Raw genomic sequence first — 22,836 nt, forward strand, 5'->3', positions numbered from 1 at the left:
CCAGAACTGTTACACGGAGAAACCCTTCTTGAAAAGCTCCCCCCTCCCCCCGAAAAAAAAAATGTTTCTTAGGCCAGGCATGGTGGTGCATCCTTTTAACCTTATCACTTGGGAGGCAGAGGCAAGCAGATCTCTGGTCTATATAATGAGTTCTAGGCCAGCCAGGGCTACATAGAGACCCTCCGCTTCCCACAAAGTTTCTAGATATCATTCCTACATCTTTTTTAAAAATGCTTTCCCATGCTTTTTACAAATTGCCAGTATGAATTTGGCCCCATGTGAGAGCATCTACATCTAGCTGACCAGAGGGCCTGGAGCCAAAGTTTCTTTTCTTTGTCAAGCAATCTTACCAGCTTCACATCAAGGTTGTGCTGATTTACCAAGGCTAGCTGAGTAGTGGACTGTGTATGGCTAGTCACAAGTATTCACTCCTTCCCCCGAAAAGATTGCATATGCCCGCCTTCCATCATGTGATTAACAGAGATGCTTCTGGAAGAAGAAATACCCTTGTTCCAGCAGGCTGAGATTTGGCCCAGTGACTTGCTTGGCCAGTGGGAGGTGGATGGATGTGACAAGTTCCTCATCTGAGCAGCAGCTGTGAAGGTCATGGTGTCTTTTGCCAACTCCTTGCTCTTTATCTTCGATAGTGGAACCAGAGAACAGCAAGTCCTAGACTGAGGTTGCTCCTTCAGCTTGGATCCTGAACAAAGAAACCGCAGGGCCGAAAGCCATGGTTGCCCTCAGCCCACAGAAGAGCCGCAGCAGATTCCCAGCTGACGTGAGAAAACAGGAATCTCTCTCGTCTTGAGTTACTGCAACTTGAGGGTTGTTTGTGTCCACAACACAAAATAGCCAAATTACTGATGAGATTTATTGAGACAAGGTCTCACCATGTATCCCAGGTTGGCCTGGAACTTGGGATCCTCCTGCCTCAGCCTCCCAAGTGCTAACAGTGTGGCATGTGCTACCACACCCAGCTGCAAAGTTCAACTGATACTGAAAATATCCCTTAGGGTTGGGAGTATATCCCAGTGGTAGAGTGCTTAGCTAACATGTGAGAGTCCTTAGGTTCAGTTCCCAGTACTAAATGAAGTGTCCTTTTCTTAAAAAAGAAAAAAATTACTGGGCAATGGTGCTGAGAGCCTTTAATCTCAGCACTCAGAGGCAGGCAGATCTCTGTGAGTTCGAGGCCATCCTGGTCTACAGAGGACAGCCAGGGCTGTTGTACAGAGAGAGAAACCCTGTCTTGAAAAACCAAATACATAACTCAGTCCTGGGGATCTAGAGAGGAGAGGCGGCTTAGCTACTCAGAGCACACAGTGCTCCTGAGAGGACAAGACTGCCAGCGCCCACACCTGGAGGCTTGTGCTCCTCTGGCCTCCAAGGGCACCTGTATTTGCATGTGTACACACAGACACATAATCAGAAGTAAAAATAAATCTTTTAAAGACAATTATCTGAAAACTTTGTGTAACTTTGGTTACATCTCTTATTTCCATGATAAAAACCCATCAATTAAATGGAGTTCTCTTGGTGAAAGCTCACTCCCTTCCTCTTCTCCCCTTGTCTCTCCATTCTTTCTTCCCCATCTCTTTCTCTCTGCTCCTCTCTCCACCATCCCCTTCCCTCCCCACCACCCCCTTCCCTCCCCACCATCCCCTTCCCTCCCCACCATCCCCTTCCCTCCCCACCATCCCCTTCCCTCCCCACCATCCCCTTTCCTCCCCACCATCCCCTTCCCTCTCCTCCCCTCATAAGTTTATGTGCTAATCCTACACAAACTTCTAGAATTCAGTGATGCTATATAATACTTGGTGTCAATAGCCCACTGCTAGCACAGCTCTGCTGGTGTGCTGGAGAATCCAGGGGAGTATCAAGTAGAGAAGAGAGCAGAACATTGTGTGGTCACATGGATGAGCTGAATTGGAGAGGATGAGCCTCCTTGTGTGAGAAGCGCAAGCTAAGATGAAAGCCAGTGTCAACACTGGCCTGGTCTGAGGCTACAGCTATGTGACATAGACTAGTAGTCCTGTGCTGTGATCTAAAATAAATGGCTCAGTGGTTAAGTGCATGCACTCCATGGTCTTCTAGAGGACTCCAGTTTGATTCCCAGCACCCACATGATGGCTCACAACCATCCCTAATTACAGTTCCGGGGGATTTGATGCTGTCTTCTGGTCTCCATGGACACCGGGTACATATGTGGTACACATACATACATGCAAATAAAACACCCATACACATTAAACAAAGAAAAATTATCAGCATAAAATTATTCATAATATGCTGGGCAGCGGCAGTGGCTCGCATCTTTAATCCCAGCACTCAGGAGGCAGAGGCTGGTGGATCTCTGAGTTTGAGGCCAGCCTGGTCTACAGATCGAGTTCTAGGACAGCCAAGGCTACACAGAGAAACCCAGTCTCAAGAACAAAACAAACAAATGCCCAGAATATTGTAATTTGTGAGTTTTCTAAGTTCTTCATCACTTTTTGAGTAGCGATTTTCTCTATTGTGTTTATTTTCTACACCTTGATGTCTGCTCTGCTTTTATTATTTTCTCCTGCTCTATTTTGATATCCCCCATCCCATCTTACTTTTATAGCCTAGACCGACCTTAAATTCAGTGTGTAGCCCAGGTTGGCCTTACACTGTTGTCCTCCTAAGCACTGAAACCAAAGGTATGCACAATCACACCTGACTGATTTCATTGACTAACAACTGCTGTTCAGTTCTGTTAATAAGAAACACATTTGTGCCATGAATTTGCCTCTAGGAACAACTTTAGCTTCATCAGACAAGGTTTTTGTTTTGATTTGGTTTGGTTTGGTTTGGTTTTTCAAGACAGGGTTTCTATGTGTAGTTTTGGTGCCTGTCCTGGATCTCGGTCTGTGCACCAGGCTGGCCTTTAACTCACAGAGATCCACCTAGCTCTGCCTCCCGAGTGCTGGGATCAAAGGCGTGCACCACCACTGCCCAGCAACAAGGTTTAATATATGTTATTTTCATTGTTACTCTGTGAAAATATTTCCTAGTTTCCGCCACAGTAACTTCTCTGAATCATGTGTTATTTGGAGATTCATTTCCCAATTTTCAGGTACATAGGAACATTTGAAGCTGATATTTATAATTAGAGCATGGTCAGAGACTCTGCTCTGGAGTATTTTTATCCTTTGAAATGTATTTTATTTGGTTTAAATACCAATATACAGTGAGTGCTTGAACTTAAACTTGAAAAACTCATGCATTCTGGGTGCAGTACCCATTCGACAAGAGTGGAATTGCCTTCTTCTGGGCTTTATGTCACTTTTGGTCATTTGACATGTGCTTACTCTAACAGTTTTCAGGGCTGTATGTTACAAATTCCAATTATGATTGTGGGCTTATCTGTTTATTTTAAAACTTTTTTTTACATCTTTAATTTTTATGTTGTGTCTGTGTGCATATGGAGGTCAGAGGCCAGCTTGTGGGAGTGGGTTCCCTCCTTCCACCATGTGGGTCCTGGGGATTGAACTCGGGCCATTAGGCTTGGTGGCAAGCACCTTTCTTCACTGATCCATCTTGCCATCCCTGTTTCTTTTCAAGCTTCATTAAGGCTTTCGTATTAGGTGCATGAAATTGAGATTTGTCTTCTCTCCTTGTGGAACTGCCCCTCTTCATGTGTGCCTTTGATTTACCAAGGCTTAATATAATTTGCATTCCTATTCTTCAGGCACAGTGAAATGGCTTAGAACGTCTTCACCCATTCCTCTCCCTACTCTGATAACAAATCCATTCAAGTTATGTTTTTCTGAAACACCTTTATGTCTGTGTCCTTGCTTCCTCACCAGCACTGGCTATTTATTGTTTACTCCTGAGGTGGTAGTTGTTGTGAATGGGTGAGGGCTGTCACTCTGGTTTGCTCCTCTGATGGTAGTTGTTTTGAATGGGTGAGGACTCTCACTGTGGTTTTGAAATGTGTTCATCTTCCTAACAATCATCGATGTTGTGCAGGTACCATATCTTGGCGACCACTTACATATCTTCATTTAAAAAAATATGTGGATCTGTGGTCCCAGGGAGAGCATGTCTCAGGAGAATACGGTGGAAAGTGACTGAGGAGACACCCAGTCTGTGTGTGTACATGCACACACATGTGAACAGCACACACAACACACAGACTGTTCTCCTACTGAACGGATTTGCACCAGGTGTGTGTGTATTTGTGTGGTAGGAAAGGACTCTACACAGAATACCAGTACTAACAAATCAACCAAATTATTGACTAACATGGTCATGCTGAGAAGAAAAAGGACAATCTTTTTTATTTATTATACTCTAATATATTGTGTGTGTGGGGGGGGAGGTGTGCACGTGCATGCTCCTGCACATGAGGAGATCAGAGGACAACATTTTATCTTACTTCAAGTGTGCACATGTGTATGTGTTGTGGACATGCCCTGTCACAACATTGATTTGGAGGTTAGAGGACCAGTGGCAGGACCCAGTGCTCTCCTGCCACAATATGGTCCTGGGGATGGAACACGGTCATCAGGCTTGGCAGCGCCTTCACCCACCATGCTTTTTAGCTGGCCCAAAAGAGACTAATCTAAGTGAGTTTGGAAAAGGAAATTTTGCCTAGATGCTGTAAGGCTAAAGACAGAAAGAATAATGTGCTGCTATTGCACTCCAGTTTGTGGATTTGTTCCACATCTGTATGTGTTAGTAGTTCTGAAATTGCATGTATGTTCTAGGAAAGGGTTGGGCAAATGTATTATGGAATGAAGTCATGTTTTTATTAGATATAGTGGAAATGTTTTGTGCCAGAAAGCATGAGTAACTAAATAAATTATGCAGGCATATCAGAAGGACACAGAAGCCAACCAGAAGGAGCTCCCAATAGCCAAATATGGGGTACTAAAATAATCACAGTTACAAGATTGGAGTAGACTCGCTCCCGCATAACAGTGAGTATCTATGAATCCATTCACAAATGGGTGATTTGTGCAGAGACAATGTTAGAAGGCATCTGTAACTTTATCAAAGTGAGCATGCTTGGAATAGGGTAAACTAAGGGCTAAAGAGATGCCCACTGGTTAAGAACGCTCCCTTCTTGCAGAGGACCTGAGTGTACCTGTGACCCCCTCTTCTGGAGTCTGAAGGCACCATCATGCATGTGAGCACAACAGACATACATGTAAATAAAAATAAAACATGATATAACATTGGACAATGTGCAGCAAGGAGAGCAGCATTGTAGCATTATTTCCCTGGTGTTCCTGCCAAAAAGTAAGCGACTTGACTCTAAATACGAAAGAGTATCAAGGGTGATGATGGTGGCCTGTAACACTCGAAAGATCGAGGCCAGGACTATTTTTTGTTTTTGTTTTTGTTTTTGTTTTTTTTTTTTTTTTTTTTTTTTGAGACAGCATTTCTCTGTGTAGCTTTGGTGCCTTTCCTGGAACTCACTCTGTAGCCCAGGCTGGCCTCAAACTCACAGAGACCCACCTGCCTCTGCCTCCTGAGAAGGTCATGACTATTAAGGAAAGACTGAAGAGAAATACAGGACTAGGCGTATGACTCAGTGGAATACTTGCCTGACATGCATGAGGCCTTGGTGTTTGGATGCCCAACACTCCATAAGCCCGGGGTACACACCATAACCCAAGCACTCAGGAGGTAGAGGCAGGAGGATCAGAAGTTCAAGGTCATCCTTGGCCACTTCCAGGCCAGCCTGGGCTACAAAAGACCCTATCCTAAGCGAGGAAGGAAGGAAGGGAAGAAGAGGGGGAGGAGGGAAGGGAAGGCACATTTATTTATATTAATCACTGCAGGAAAAAGTAGTTCAATATCTGTTTCTAGTTAAAAGAAAAAAAAACCACTTAAGTAGAAATGGAAGGAAAGCTCATGAATCTGAAAAGGGATCTACACGGAAACCCACTGAAATACCGGACATATATCAAGGGATCAGCAAGAAGAGAAGGGTTCCCTGAGCATCCTCCTTCCTTCTTCAACAGGAACTCAATGTCAAAAAGGTGTCAGCATCTCACAGGGCATGTTAATATAACCCAGCAGTTTGTGTGGGGATCTGGACTATTTTAGAACTCATACAGAACAGCCAAGGACTGAGAGCTGCCAGCACATCATAAAAACCAGAGTAGAAGAACTTGTCTAACTAGATTGAAGACACTTTTGAAGTTGTAATTAAGACATTGCTGAAGTGATGAAAGGGTGGAAAATGAGCCAGTGTAACTGATGAAGAGAGAACAGGCCCATTCATGCTCAGAAACTTAGCCATTGATAATCCCGATCACCGGGGAGATGCCACACCCTTAAAAGTGGGACCGGACTATGGTAAAAGGACAGAGGAACTGGGCTTTTTCTTCCTTAGAAACACCAAGTATGTACTAAGAATTGTGAATGGAGAAACCTGAAAACTTTAAAATGAAAATCTAGACCATGTATGTATATGTGTGTGTGTATATGTGAGAAAGAGAGAGAGAGAGAGAATCTTTGTGTGTGAGAGTGTGCATTTGTGTGTGTGTATGTATGTGTGTGTGAGAGAGAGGAGAGAGAGAATCTGTGTGTGAGAGCATGCATTTGTGTGTATATGTATGTGTGTGTATGTATGTATGTGTGTGTGAAAGAGAGAGAGGAGAGAGAGATAGAGAGAGTGTGTGTGTGTGTGTGTAGGTCAGAGGGAGAACTTTCAAGAGTGCCCTTCCATGATGGGCTCCAGGTCAAACTCAAGCAGTCAATCAGGCTTGCTTAGGGAGTGACTTTACCTGCTGAGTCATTTAACTGGTCTTAAAATACATATTTCTTAAAAGGGGGGGGAAGCCAGGCGGTGGTGGCACACACCTTTAATCCCAGCACTCGGGAGGCAGAGCCAGGCAGATCTCTGTGAGTTCGAGGCCAGCCTGGGCTACCAAGTGAGTTCCAGGAAAGGCGCAAAGCTACACAGAGAAACCCTGTCTCGGAAAAAAAAAAAAAAAAAGAGAGACAAACGGGGGAAATGATGGGCAAATTGAACTGTTAAATTTTATAGTCATCTGCTGATGGTGGTGGAGCACACCTTTAATCCCAGCACTCAGGAGGCAGAAGCAGGCAGATCTCTGGGGTTCAAGGTCAGTCTGGTCTATGAAGCAAGTTCCAGGACAGCGAGGGCTACACAGAGGAACCCTATCTCGAAAATTAAATAAAAAAAAAAAAAACCAGAAAAACAAACAACAAAAAAAAACCAGAACCAACCAACCAACCAAACAAACAAACAAAAAAAAACCTGTCTCAAAAAAACCCCAAAATCATGCCGGGCGGTGGTGGCGCACGCCTTTAATCCCAGCACTCGGGAGGCAGAGCCAGGCGGATCTCTGTGAGTTCGAGGCCAGCCTGGGCTACCAAGTGAGTCCCAGGAAAGGCGCAAAGCTACACAGAGAAACCCTGTCTCGAAAAACCAAAAAAAAAAAAAAAAAAAAAAAACCCCAAAATCAACCAAACAAAAAAATTTTATGGTTATCTATGGGCCCAGCTCTTAGAAATATTGGTTGTGCCAGGCGGTGGTGGTGCACGCCTTTAATCCCAGCACTTGGGAGGCAGAGGCAGGAGGATCTCTGTGAGTTCGAGGCCAGCCTGGGCTACCAAGTGAGCTCCAGGAAAGGCGCAAAGCTACACAAGAGAAACCCTGTCTGAAAAACCAAAAAAGAAAAAAAAAAGAAATACTGGTTGTTCTTTTAGAGGACTGGGGTTCAATTCCCTGCATCCGAATGGTAGCTCACAAATGTCTCCCTCCAGTCTCAGAGGATCCAGCATTCACTCCTGGCCTGTTCAGACCTGCAGGAAAGTGGTTCACAGATAAACAATGCGGACCAAACACACCTACCCTTAAAAAAATATCTCAAAAAACTTCAAGTATATCATTCTTCTTCATTGCAGATCCATAAAGAGAATGGAAAAGTCACTACTTGAAACTTAGAGTTAACACAGTAATATCTAGAGTACAGTGAATTCCTAAAATCTCTTTAACAAAACAGCAGGAAAGGAGTAGATCGGCTGGGCGCGGTGACCATCCAGTACTCAGTGGCAAAGGCAGGCAGATCCCCAAGTTCCAGGCCAGCCTGGACGACACAGCAGGTTCAGTCAGGGGCCACCCAGGAGACCCTCTCTTTAAAAAGCAACAACAAAACACCTCGGATAATAAAAGAAAGGTGAACGGCTAATATCAAGAAAGGACTTTATTAGAAAGCAGAAAAGTAGATGTGAAAATTGTGGATCCCGCTTTTCATTCTCACCCACTTGGCAAGGACTAGTCCTTGGCACACGGTGCCAGTGAAGGATGAGACAGAGCAGCTGGAAACAGTGCGCTGCTGGCGGGAGTGGCGTGTGAACCCTCCTCTCTGGAAAACAACCTGGCATTGAATGCTGAAGCCTGGTCCACCTCAAAGAAAGCCTTGCACACCGGCTTCCGAGGAGTGTGATGATGTTCCCAGCGGTGTTTATTATAGCAACATCTGTAAACGTTGCAACAGCTCATCAACAAATATACTAATGAATGGTTATTTCTACACAGTGAAAATCAACTGCAGTTACAGCTATTCACATGAATAGAGCTTACATTTTTCATAAAAATATAGTTATGAGAAAGGGGAGCTATGTCAAAGTTGAGGATAGCAGAGTATCTCATCAAAAATGTATTATACTTGCAAAGAAATGGGCTTGTATAAGTCAGTGTAAAACATTTAATCTAGGGAAGCCAGGCAGTGGTGGCGCACATCTTTAATCCCAGCACTTAAGAGGCAGAGGCAGGAAGATGTCTGTGAGTTCCAGGGGCTACAATGGAGATACACTGTCTCAAAAAAAAATCTAGTGAGCTAGAGGACCAGGTTTGATTCCTAGAGCCCATATGCTCGCTTGCTCTCTCTCTCTCTCTCCTCTGTGTGTGTGTGTCTCTCTCTCTGTCTCTGTCACTCTCTCTCTATCTTTGTCTCTGTCTCTCTCTGTCTCTGTCTCTCTCTCCCCTCTGTGTGTGTCTCCTCTCTCTGTCTCTCTGTCTCTGTCTCTGTCTCTGTCTCTGTCTCTGTCTCTGTCTCTCTCTCTCTCTCTCTCTCTCTCACACACACACACACACACTATTTTATTAAAAAGAAAAAGTATCCCTAGAAAGCCCCAGAGGACCCAGCACCCTCCTCGGACCTCCACAGGTAGCAGGTGTGCACATGGTGCACAGACACGCATTCAAGGAAACACTCACATACATAAAAACTTAACGATATGCTCTGGGGCAGCAACATGGTATTTGCCACCAATCCTGATAACCTTAGGTCAATCTCTGGGGCCCATATGGGAGGCAAGAACTGACTCTAAGTTGTCCTTTGACCTTCATATGTGCACTGTGGCACACACACACACACACACACACACACACACACACACACACACACAAAATAAAATGCAATAAAGATTTTAAAGTAAAAATAAATCAAAAACAAAAGCAAGTCATATTACAATGTCATGTGTCTCAGTTAAATGCATTTTAACTAAACTTTGTTGAGCCAGGGTCTCACTGTGAAGCCCCGACTGGCTGGGACTGGGACTGGGCAGCATCCTTGTGTTTGGGTCTAAGATTGCCGGTATGTGCGCGGACCTGCAAAAGCTTACGTAGGTTGTGTTGTCTGGCATATGTGTTGTCATATTATTTTTAATTGTGTGTATCTGTGTATGTGCATGGGGTGCTCAGGGTAGACAGAAGGGGGCGCTGGAGCCCCTGGAACTGCTGTGACAGGTGGTTGTGAGCACCCTGTGTGGGGCTTCGAACTGAAACCAGGCCCTCTGCAAGAAGAGCAGTGCTTTTAAGCACCAAGCTATGTGTAGCTTTTTTGTTTTTGTTTTTTTCAAGACAGGATTTCTCTGTGTAGACCTGGCTGTCCTGGAACTTGCCCTGTAGACCAGGCTGGCATTTTAATAATGGTATAATGTGGTACATTTGCAACTCCTCTGTCTCTCTGTCTCTGTCTCTGTCTCTGTCTCTGTCTCTCTCTCTGTGTGTGTGTGTGTGTGTGTGTGTGTGTGTGTGTGTGTGTGTGTGTGTGTGATGGAATATGACAGGATTGTTTGTGTCCAGTTTTAATTTATGCATTCAATCCTCCAAGATTTTAAAAACTTTTTACTATGGGTAAATCATACATGCTGAAGAAAATAGAATCTCATAATGACCCATCCCATGTACTTACCACAAAGCTTTTAAGAATGTTTTACTTACATCTGTTTATTCCATGTAATAATGGATTTCACTGTAACGTTCTCATATGTTTGCATAATGTGTTTCTGTCATAGTCACCCCTGTTACCCATTCCATGTCTTTGTGGTGTGCGTGTGTGATCTGGTGAATTTTGTTAGGCTTGTTTATAGGAGCACATGCACCTTAGTAGTGGACACACCACTGAGGAAATGTTTCTTTCCCCATCCACCATTAACGGCACATAACATCCTCAGGAGCAGAAATGGTGGGGCCCTGTGAACCCTTCCCCCTCCCATGACAGGTGCTGACAGGTCCAGTCGTGTGCAGCTCTTGTGCAGACAGTCACACCTACTGTGAGCTCAAGAGCGCAGCAGCCATGGCAGGCCGCAAAGTGCCTTCCTTACATCGTTTCCACCCTCCTTCCGCAGTGTCTCCTTAGCTTTGGAAGGGGTGATATCGATGTCCCATGTATGGCTTACCACTCAATACTCATTTATTCTCCATGCTTGGGACCAGTTATGAGCCTCTGCTGACCCTGCTGACTACAGGGAAAGAAAAAAGCTTCTCTGCCCAAAGCAGACAGGAGCATTATCCCGCGGGCATAAACAGAGCAATGTAGAAGGCATATCGTGTCCACTTAGAAAAAACAACTATCGGCACACTTCCCCAATGGGGCCTAAGGCGTCCCCAGCCACGGGATCTTGACTGGATTTACAACACCAAGTGTGAATTACTCCTATGGAGTGGACCTCAAGTCCAGTCAAAAAGCACTTGATTATCCCGTAACAGACTTAAGGCTACTGCACCATGCGCTCATCTTGCCAGGCTACTTAGTAGCTTTACACACAGGGTCCACAGCTGATTAAGACCGTTGGTGGCAGTTCTCCCCAGCAGTGTGTATAGCACCTTCTGGCACTCTAGCCAGCAAAGAGGAAGTTTCCAGCCCATTTCAGTTTAATTTCTCTTAAGTTCTGTGACCAAAGCATGTAGAGTCTTATCAACTAGTTCTGATGGTCAGTCAATAGCAGTAGCAAACTTCTGTATTGCTTTGGGGGATCTCAGGGGCCCCCTGACCAATACCTCAGGGAGGTACCCACTCCTTCACCATGTAGTTTGAACAATTGTCCACACACGGTCAGTTTTTGTCCCCTTTATTCTCTCAGGCATTTCCTTCTCTCTGTATTATTTTGAAGCACATCCTAGGTATCATTTAGTTCTTCACTAAATATTTTGAAATGTATCTCTAAAAGTTAAGTGTGTCTTTAAAAACATGTAATTGCTTATCACAACTACAATTTTTTTTTAAACCATCAAAACTCTAGTCAGCATTTAAGTTTCCAAGTTTCTCACGTGTCATGTTTGACATTCTGTTGGAATCCAGTGCCTTTTAGTCTTTTTAAGTTGGTCATGGGAAGTCCCGTGAAGCCCTGAGTGAGGTTCCACTGAACATATCTGAGGCTGAAGATGTCACTGTAAGCACAAAGTAGCTGGTTCATCCCATGGGGAAGGTTGTGATTCCACACTTCACATGGCTTGTGAGAGCCAACAGCCATTTCCACAGATGCCTGCTTTGTACATCTCTGATGTGATGCATGTCAGATACTGTGGTTTGGTTTCCCTGCTTTGGTCCTGTAAAAAGGCCCCTTTAATGTCTGTCTCATTCCCAGCTCATCAAATGTCTCCGTAGTTACTGTATCAAGTAAGACAAACGATACTTGTTTACTAATGATTTACGCTAAACAAATACTGATTTGCACAGGCTTACCATTCTTGCTCTTCCACAAAACTAAGAAGGGTGTGGGCTGAGAAGACTGAGGTACTGAACAAATGAGATAACGCATGAAAGTGAATTGCAGCCCGGGAGTGCTATGCAGAGGTGTCTTAACAGAACAGGCAGCCTCATCTCTCAGCTGTTTAAATTTGGTAACTGTAAGGAGACTTCCCTCTGTGTACCCATCAGGGGGCGGGCTGTTCAGGTTCTCACCTACCATCTGGGCTGTTGCAAATGGGGCATCCTCTGCCAGGCCATGATACAATCTTGCTAATTTGACCCCACTGTAAGCACTGTGATATTTTGTGGCAGTTTGATTTTTTTTTCTCTTGTTTGAAAAAACAGAAATGAACAGGAAGAGACAAGGCCACTACAGGTACAGCTAGAAGCGGTGTCCACAGCAACGTCATACTGTTCACAGCAAGGCACCTGGAGTCTCAGCTGAATTCTTGGTCACGTGCCATTCTTTACATATCCCACTGCTAAGTATAATAAAATGAAAGCAATCTAAAACCATGGAAAATACATTGTTTGAGGCTGTAGATGGGGCTCAGTTGGTAGAGTGCTTGACTAGCATGCATGAAACCCTGGAATTGACTTGCAGCACCCAATAAATTGGGCATGGTGACTACACCTGTAATCCTAGCACTGGGCAGGAGAATCAAAGTCACCTTTCCGTACTTAGTTCTGGGCCAGACTGTGCTACTTGAGAGAAGCGGGGGGGGGGGGGGGGGGGGGGGGGGGGACACACGGGACGGGACGGGGACGAGGAAAGGAGAGAGGAGGAAGATGAGCAGAGGGAAGGAGGGAAGGAGGGAGGGAATGAAGGAAAGCTGGCCATTGTTTGGTACTGTGGTTGGAATGTGAGATGTGTGGTGCTCCCCCGTGAGTCCAGCTTTCTGAGAATGACCCGTCCTTATAAGAGCTCACTGTTTGATGTCCATGTTTTAGAAACACACTATGCTCAGAAACAGAACTGGCCATAATTAGCTAAAGCCTCCTCTCCCATAGTTCCTGGCAGAGCTAGAAATCTGGAGATGGAGTGAGGCAACCAGGCAGACCCTCCCCCCGGGCCACAGTGGCCAACCAGCCTGGCATGAAGGCAGCAGCAGGGAAAGAGTGGGCAGCTGTGCCCAGCAGGCAAGCTGCTTCTTCTCTGCCAGCCCAGGGAAGTCACTTCATGAGATGTCACTCTGATGACATGCACTCAGTTCACACGGTCAAAATATGCTGTCCAGGTGCATCGCTTCCTCTTGTGGTAGGCGTTGTGGGTGTCATCTTCTGGTATTTGGGTGAGGCGGAGCTTGGACAGCCTTGCTTGAAGTCTTGATGACACTGAGCATCCAGTAGTGACAGAGCGCCATTTAATGTAAGGTACAGGACTCCTGCAGCAGGTAGGATTACTGGCATGCTGGAGCTGACGCCCGGCGTAGCCCTTTCCCTCGAAGCTTTGACTGTCTATGGACAGGATATGGGGGTGTGAGGTGCAGCATATTGAACCGCCTGTTCTCAGTGTCATGTACACACCAAGAAAACACATTACAACTGTACCATCAGGCAAGGGAGGCCGGGAGGGATTTTAGCCCTCTGCTGTGTTGGAACTCCAACACTTTGTGTCTTTCTTTCGGTGAAAGCTTTGGGAATGGGAAAGTCAGAGTTGACGGAATCCTCTGAACCTGACACCACTATGTTGCTTTCCCTTGACAGTTCACGGAGCTTTTCTGTGGTCAACTATAATTCACTGTTTTTTGGGGAATAAACTCCTCCTGATAGGAGGAGAAACAGTCCCTATTTGAAATTCAGCTCTGACTGAGATTGTGCCATGAAGAGAATCTCAGGACAACTAAACGTTACAGAGACGACAGTGAGCCACCGCCTCATTCAGCAAACTGGTGACTTGTGCCCAAGTTGCTGGCGTCTGTCTGCTAATTAGATTTTCTATAGTTAAGGATCAAAAGTTTCCTCAACTTTTTTTCTTATAGCATGCAACAAAGGGCAGGGATTCACTAAAGTGTGTAGGTGGAGTTTTTTGTCGGAATTGTCGGTCGGCTCTATACCACTAGCCACTCCAAATAATCACATGGAGACTTCTTATTAATTAAGAAAGCTCGGCTGATAGCTTGGGCTTGTTTTTAGCTCACTCTGATAACTTAAATTAACCCATTTCTGTTAACCTATGTGCTGCCCCGTGGCTCATTTACCTCAAATATGTACTTCCCATGCTGCTGCTTCTGAGTCCAGCTGGCAGCTCCTGAGACTCCACCCTTCTTCTTCCCAGCATCCTCCTAGTCTAGCTTTCCCGCCCAATCTCTACCTGCCCACCTATAGACAAATCAGCTCTTTATTAACTAGTGAGAATACTACATACTTACAGTGTGCAAAGATTGTTCCACAGCAGTTGTGTCTATAAATACTTATAAGGAGGCAGGAAGTGGGCTGAGAAAGGTGTGAAAGAGCCATGAGATTCTGGGGGCTGTGGGTGCTGGAAAGGCTCCCCAGGGAGTCAGCTGAGCTGAAGCTTGGGCAGCAGGTGGACTTAACACAGGTAATGAGTTACTGTAGGCTGGATGCTTATGTGTGGGGATGCTGGGCTAAGCATGTACCTACCTGATCCAACTGAACCCTCCTGGCAACTCATTGAGATGTGTGTTATCATTTATCATTATCCCAGGTTAGAGCTGGAGAGATTTGTGTCAGACGAAGTGATTTTTCTCAGAGACACAGTTGGTGAATGACGCAGGCAGGATTCAATCCAGTCTGACACGAAGGGTGGCTTTTAAATACTGGGCTGTCCTGTTCTTTGTTCTAGGAATGAACTCAGTGGTTTACTTCAGTGGGAAAACATGGCTCTGGTGTGAAAGCTTTGCTTGTCGGGAGGCTAGAGTGTGCGGTGGGCAGAGAGCAGTGGGCTCTTCTATAAGTCAGGGGTGGATCACAGAGAACTCTGGGTGCCGTGTTAAGGAAGTGAGAGAATCTTCGAAGACAGTGGAAGCATTAGATGCCTATTAATGAAGTGGCAGGACCACATATGTGTTAGGAAGACAACTTGGTGTTGAAGGGCAGGATAGGAAGCATGAAAACCAGTTAGCTACGCCACTCTACAACTTTAAAATTAGATTTTGGACAGGTGTTGTGGCCCATTCCTGCAATCCCAGCACTCAGGAGGATTGTCATGAGTTCAAGACCAGCCTGAGTTATGTAACGAATTCCAGAGAAGCCTGGATTAGTGAGACCATGTCTCCAAACAAACAGAAGAAATGGGAATTTGTTCTAGAGAAATTTTTGCACATGGATCTTCAGGTGCTTCATGAACAGACTTATTTAGGGCTCACTCACCAATCCTTGCAAGGAGTATGGGAACGTGCATACCTGTATCACAACTAAAACCCTTTATGTGCATGACTGTCTTCTTCTATTCCTCATGAATGGCACTGTTATTACATGCCAAATAAGCGCATGTTCCTAGTTCCAAGGAGACAGAAACCAACAAAATTGGACTGTGCAAAGCTCTCACAGACTGCTGCTTCTTACCTGTGTTCTAGATGCACATGTGACACCCTTGCCCTCTGTGCTGCTCACATTCCTGGGCTGTGTGTCACTCTGAGGTAATGTGTGTCACCATGGCATGGTGTCACAAAGGGGATTGCTCATGAAGAGACAGACATTCTAATATTTTTGTGGTGAGTGTGTCCTCATGACTTCCCACCCCAAGTGTAGACAGTAACACACATTGGACTTCCTGAAATCTCATAACCCAGCCTGGGGTCCTAGCAACAGATCTGACATGCCCTTCGTTTAAATTAATGCCTATGGGGATTTGGGCAAAGTCGATGCAGATTTTGAAAAGCTCTGCAGTCTGAAGTAGTCAGGTGTCACCCATATGGAGAAGGGCCGTCTGACCTGCACCTTACAGCTGTCCCTTCATCAGTGTTTTGTTTGCTGCCTAAAATTAAAACAGCTGGATATGATGGAGCTACTAATTTAAGTATAGAAGCGATCAAATTGAAAATTTAAATTTTATCCTTTTTTTTTGTTTTGATGGGAGGAGTTGTTTTTGTTTTGATTTTTGAGACAGGGTTTCTCTATGTATCCCTGGCTGTCCTGGAACTCCCTCTGTAGACCAGGCTGGTCTCAAACTCAGAGATTTGCCTGTCTCTGCCTCCCTAGGACTGAGATTAAAGGCGTGTGCCACCACTGCCTGGCAAAATTTTATGTTTTAGAGACATATATTAAATATTTACAAGTGAGATTCTAATGCATGGGATTTACTTCAGAATATCCCAGGATGAGTGTCACGAAGGATGCAGAAAAGTAATAATGGCTTTGAGTTTGATGATTGTGGAGCCAGATAATGGGACCTTGCCTGGGGAAATGGAGTCATTATACTATTCACTATATTACATAAATTAGTGAGTAATTATGACCTTTATAGGTGTTTGAAATTATACATGTTACATTTGTTTAATTATATATGTATATACACATATTATGCATGTTTGAAAATACACATAATTTTTCAGTGATCACTCTTTAGGTAGAGGGCAGGATTGGTTGTATTAAATCTCATAGCAGTGCTGTGAGAAAAAGAACTACTGGCGATTGTTTCCGGAGACTCATGTGCCCAGGAACACCTCAGCTTCATGTGTGGCATTCTCTTCGCCCATCAGCCATCTCAGTCAAGCCTGGACTGACCTGAGCTGACTGAGCGGCGTCTAGTTATGTGTGCATTTCTCCTCACCTTCCACTGTCTGCTCAGAGCGCTTTAACTTCGGTTTCTCTTGTTCTTTACAGGGCTTTCTACCCAATCAGCACTCATCCTATGACCCTGACTGAATACTATAGTGTCTTGAAGATTAGAAAATGATATATTAAGAATAAGATGCCAGGCGGTGGTGGCGCACGCCTTTAATCCCAGCACTCGGGAGGCAGAGCCAGGCGGATCTCTGTGAGTTCGAGACCAGCCTGGTCTCCAAAGCGAGTTCCAGGAAAGGCGCAAAGCTACACAGAGAAACCCTGTCTCGAAAAACCAAAATAAAATAAAAGAAAAGAAAAGAATAAGATAAGACATCAAAGAATATAAGTGAATATTCTCAAAATGGTGATTATCTGGTGCTGGGTTCAGTGTCCAAAATCTCTGAGCTTATTCCGACACTGATAGTATTCCTCTCTGAAACTAGGGGATCACAGCATGTTTAATTCCTGCAAAATAGAAATAATCTAAAGACAGTGTCTTAGTTGGGGTTTCTATCGCTGTGATAAACACCAGGACCAAAAGCAAATTGGGGGAAAGGGTTCATTTCATCCTGCAACTTGTCCATCTTCCAGGAAAGTCAGGGCAGGAACTCAAGGCAGAAGCATGGAAGCAGGAACTGATTGCAGAGGCCACGGAAGAGTGCTGCTTTTTGGCTTACTCCGCACACCTTGCTTAGCCTGCCTTTGTATACCCCAGGACCACCGGCCGGGGTGGCTCCACCCACAATGGGCTGGGCCCTCCCACATTAATTACTGTTGTTCAAATCTTAGGTGGTCTTATAATAAAAAACCCAGAGCCAGATACTGGGGTGAAAACTGAAAGATCAGAGAAGCAGAGCAAGCCACAACCGACCCCACCTCGCCAACTCCTCAGCCAGTCCTGTTTCCTCAGACTGAAAGCCTCTGAGTCCTCACCCGAAAGGGTCTCAGCTTAACTGCTTTAGTTCCTGTTTCCTCATGCCTTATATACCTTTCTCCGCCCTGCCGTCACTTCCAGGGATTAAAGGCCTGTGTGCTTCCCAGTACTGGGTTTAAAGGTGTGTGCCACCACTGCCTGTCTCTGTTTCCAGTGTGGCCTTGAACTCACAGAGATCCAGACAGATTTCTGCCTCACTAATGATAGGATTAAGGGTCTGTGCCACCACTGTCTGGCCTCTATGTCTAATCTAGTGGCTGGCTCTGTCCTCTGATCCTCAGGCAAGTTTATTAGGGTACACAATATATCACTACATTTCCCTTTTTTTGTCTAAAATAATAAAAGAAGGTTACAACTAATATAAGAAAAACTATATGCAATAAGTACAATAAGTATATACAATCGAGTTACATTAACAATGTGCAGTCCATTAACATGTGACAAATTCAGAGAAAATACTGCATTATTTATCCTATTTTGGTGAGTCCAAAATGTTGTACCTAATTCACTTTCTATCCTAACTTGTATTACCAACCAAAAACTATCTTTTGACGTCTTTCAATCTTATACTTTACACATCTTTAGTGAGTTTCTTTTCTGAACTTGTTAACAAGGAAAACTATAACTACCTAATCTTCAACTCCCTCAGAGAACCAAGAAGGAAATAATATTACCTAAGTAAGCAGCAAGTGCAAACAAGCAACTTCCAAAAAATTATGAGAAATGACAGAAACAGTTGGCTGCCTGGACAGTCACCAAAGGTTTCTCTGCAATGTTGGGGCATCCATCTTTGGCCTACAGGCCTAGTGTATCTGAGAGTCTCATCTGTGAAGCAAGATTTTCTTTTCTTTCTTCCCTTTTTTTTTTTGTTGTTGTTTGGTTGGTTTTTTTGTTGTTGTTGTTATTGTTGTTGTTGTTTGTTTTTTGAGACAGGGTTTCTCCGTGTAGCTTTGGTGCCTTTCCTGGAACTCACTTTGTAGACCAGGCTGGCCTGGAACTCACAGAGATCTGCCTGCCTCTGCCTCCCGAGTGCTGGGATCAAAGGCCTGTGCCACCACTGCCCAGCTCAAAGCAGGATTTTCTAAACGGCCTTCCTACCTTGTCTTGGCAAAGTTAGGCAGTTCTTTCTTTTGTATCCTGCTTGTGTACTTTGGACAGCATACTGTCAGCAGTCTAGACAAGGGCATTTTCTTGCCCAGTGGCTAACTTGCCACAAAGAAAGTAAACTGCATATGGAATTTTTTCAATGCCCATCATCTTCTCTGAAGTATATTGGTGCTGCTAGGAACAGACATGTCTCATTGTCATAAAAAAAGAATCTGTGTTATTAAAACATCATAAATGCCACATTCTGTAGATCTCTGAAGTGTTTGAAGATGAACTGTTTCTCTAAAATATATTTCTGTTTGACCTTGAAAACGTACCTAATATGACTACAAGTTTGATTGTAATGACTATTAACTTGCATTTCTTATATCCAACTTAGTTGGTAATAATAACTTTCAAGGACTAGCAATTTGCATTACATTGTTAAATGAACTGTATAGGTACAATACCTTGAACAGGATTAGAAATATATTTACAGTATTTTCTAACAAAATCAATATCAAATTTGTATCAATATACATAATTTGTATACAATATACACAAATCCAATCCAATGTAAATTATTTAAAACTAGTAGTTGCCTTTTAAAAGTAGATTCAATAATCTACCTTTTTATGTTATATCTATGCCCTCTTTTTTCTCTTCAGAGTAGATTCAATAATCTACCCTTTTATCCTGTCATTTCTATATTTTTTAGAGTAGATTCAATAATCTACCTCTTATCTATATCCTTGGGAGATTTCCATACCTTAGCCTTACTTTGTTCATTAAACTTGTTAATTAAAAAATGCACCACAGGCCAGTCTGATATGGGCATTTTCTCAATTGAAATCCCCTCTTCCCAAGTCACTCCAGTTTGTGTCAAGTTGACATAGATGGGCATGGGGGCAAAGACCTGTCATCCCAACAGTGGGGAGGCAGAGGCAGGAGGACTAGAAGTTCAAGGCCTCATAGTAAGTTCGAGGCCCGGCTGGGCTACATGAGGCCGTGTCCAAAAGCCAAAGAGGGGTGGCATAGTCTGGTCTTGGGTGGAGGAAAAAGGAGCGAGAGGTGGTTCAGTTATTCCTACAGTTCTTTGTCCTCTTTTATCATAAAGTTGTAGAAAATACTATAGCTAATGTCATAGCATTATCTTAAACATGATCCAAAGTCCTTCAGTGTACGGGGACTTGACATGAGGTCATGCCAGGTCTCCTCCACAGTACAGGACCACAGCCAACCTCAACCTTGGGGCCTTTCTTAGAGGCTGTGGGGGATCAAGTGATTGCTTTCTAGAATGGCAAATTTTGAGAATTATGATCTCTAGTTTGGGATTCCAAATAGTGTTTTGGAGGTAATTTGTCTTTCAAGCAAGCTGTTGAATCAACCAAATGAATCACCGTGGGGAGTGAGTGATACTGTCTGCCCTGCCTGGTCCCAGGCTGAAACTGAGCTAGGCTGGTGGTAAGGAAGTAGAGGAGGAAACAGAGCTGACTCATCAAGACCTCAGAAGCCTGGTATGTGGAGCTAGGAGTCCCTGGCTGTTGGCAAGGCAACAGCAGAAAACTTTCTCATCCCAGGGCTTGACCCCAGGCAGGGAACCTGCTGGTGGTGTGTGGACACTCATCTGTTCACTCTGAGGAGCTCATGGAACTGTAGGGACGTCAGGTGTCCTCTCTGGTGTTCAATTCTCCAGCACGTTGGTTTAGAGACTCTGTATGGGACTTCTCAGTGTGAGTGAAGGTTCCCATGTAGTCTAGAAGGAGGCATTGATCCCCTGGAGCTGAAGTCATAGGCTGCTGTGATCTGCCTGATGTGGGTCCTAGGAACAAAACTCAGGTCCTCTGCAAGGAGGGGACCAAGCTATGCTACAGCCACCCCCTTAGAAAGGATAAATGACACTTGTAAAACTAGCACTGGATGTGCTGAGAATGGAGACCCTGAGTTCCAGGCCAGCCAGGGCTACAGAGTAAAATCTTATCTCAAAAAGGCAAAATAAATCAATACAAATATCAAATAAGTAACAGCAGCTTTCTTTATGCCTAGATATTTCATCTCTTCCACACACAGTCATTTTAAGAGGGCTTAAATGTGTCTGTACAGTCAATAAGAATTTCTGCTGGATCTCAATCCTGACCCATTTTAAAAGCTCACCAGATGGCTGAAACCAAGCCTGTTCTTTGGTGTCCTTGGGTGGAAACCACTCTTATTTGTTTCTGTCACAGGATTTTAGCAAGGGGCAAACAGGGGTGGCACGGGGCCAGGTCTCCACACATGGCAAAGCCACTTGGAGCTGCTGCTCAGCAGATGTGGTTCCTGTGTCGCCTAGGTCCACACAGGAGCGTGTAGTAGTGGCAGGGGGGCCATGGTTCTCCACCATCTTCAAGACAACAGGAGGCAGCGCTGGCCCTAAGCCCTTGGCCTCGGCCAAGGGTATCTTGAGCAAGGGGCCAATGAGGAGAAGCCTTCACCTGTAGCCTCCTGAGTATGGACCCTGCCTCAGCCAAGTACAAGGACAGAGCCAACTCCTGAAAGCTGTCCTTTGACCTCCACGTGCACCGTCTGTATGCCCACACATGTGAGCACACACACACACACACACACACACACACACACACACACACACACACACACCTATGCACACACACACACATATGCACACACACACACACACATGCACACATGCACACACATGAACATATGGTAATAATGATAAGTTAGAAAAAAATGTAACTAAAAAAAGAAAAAAAAGAGGGAGCCGGGCGGCAGTGGCACACGCCTTTAATCCCAGCACTTGGGAGGCAGAGGCAGGCAGATCTCTGTGAGTTCGAGGCCAGCCTGGTCTACAGAGCAAGTTCCAGGACAGGCTCTAAAGCTACACAGTGAAACCCTGTCTCAAAAAACCAAGAGAGAGAGAGAGAGAGAGAGAGAAAGAGTCCCATGGGAGTCTGATATGGGTCTGATATGTTCCTGTCAGCATTGGTTTGAGAAGAGACGTTGGAGGCACTAGGGTACCCATGACTAGGGAAGCAGAGATGACAAACACCATGGGTGTATACTACAGAGGGTCGTTCAGCAGTTGGGCTGATATATGAAATGTACAAATAGAAACATGGGCAGGCCTAGAAAACATATTGAGGGGTGGAAACAAAAAAGAAGACAGAATGAGATATGTAACTTAGTATTGTTCATATAAATGAAAATACATGCCAGCCATAGTACACACCTGACATGGACACATATAAGCCAGGAAACATCAAGTGTATTAGAATGATTACTTGAAAGAGAAGGCCAGAGAAAAGAATGGGGCAAATACATGCATGCCCCATTTGTGTATATATAAATGCATGCATATGCACACACTACTACATGCATACACAGATTCATGCATCCACACATACTAATGTAATGTGTGCATGCATGCAGACATACTAATACACAAAATGACAGGAGCCTTGCATGGACTGATTACAGTATAATGTGCTATGAACTGATACAATGTGAGGAATGCTCTCTATCTGAGGTTTAATGAATTAGAAAAAAAACATTAAATTTCAAACGAAAATAAAAATGAAGTGCCAGACCACGCCCTTCGAGGCTTTCCTCACCCGGATGCTTACTTCTGCCTTTATCGGTGTTATCAGAGTGTTCTGATAATCTCACTGAGAGAAATGTTTGTTTGGCTTTTCAAGACAGGCTTTCTCTGTGCAGCCCTGGCTGTCCTGGAACTCACTCTGTAGACCAGGCTGGCCTCGAACTCACAGAGATCCGCCTGCCTCTGCCTCCCGAATCCTGGGATTCAAGGCGTGTGCCACCACTGCAGGCTTCATTGAGAGAATTTTAGCTTCTGTGGGAGTGTTTTGGTACTTGCCTGCCCTTGTCAGGTGTGAGGGGTATGATGCTATTCTGCTCTATCAAATGCTTAGAAATTGGGCTGCAGGCTGCAGCCGCCGCAATGTCATCTGCAAGAATAATTTGACTTTATCTTTTCTGTTTCCATCCCATCTATTCCTTTCCTTTTCCTCTTAATGTTTTCAATAAGACTGTGACATGAATTGGTTAATTTTTATTATCAACTTACCGAGATCTAGAATCACCTAA

General features: G+C 44.5%; 1 protein-coding gene across 30 annotated transcripts in view; it reads left to right on the forward strand.

Moving 5' to 3' along the window:
- Positions 1–22,836, forward strand: part of Cdkl3 (cyclin dependent kinase like 3) — an 87,725-nt gene that overhangs the window by 61,635 nt on the left and 3,254 nt on the right. For 7 of the 30 annotated variants that reach the window (XR_013053268.1, XM_076578341.1, XM_016009596.3 and 4 more), the window contains one exon: positions 4,834–4,943. The exons of 12 other annotated variants lie outside the window; for them this stretch is intronic. Coding sequence is in view for 14 of the 18 variants with exons in the window: in XM_076578341.1 (XP_076434456.1) it covers positions 4,834–4,902 (69 nt within the window). In the remaining 4 variants the exon portion in view is untranslated. Of the gene's footprint in view, positions 1–4,833; positions 4,944–12,326; positions 12,495–22,836 lie in introns of those variants that run through there. 11 more of the 30 variants (XR_013053277.1, XR_013053269.1, XM_076578340.1 and 8 more) reach the window with 2 other exon arrangements.

Source organism: Peromyscus maniculatus, chromosome 8 (genome assembly GCF_049852395.1).
Source record: "Peromyscus maniculatus bairdii isolate BWxNUB_F1_BW_parent chromosome 8, HU_Pman_BW_mat_3.1, whole genome shotgun sequence".
NCBI classification, from domain to species: Eukaryota; Metazoa; Chordata; class Mammalia; order Rodentia; family Cricetidae; genus Peromyscus; species Peromyscus maniculatus.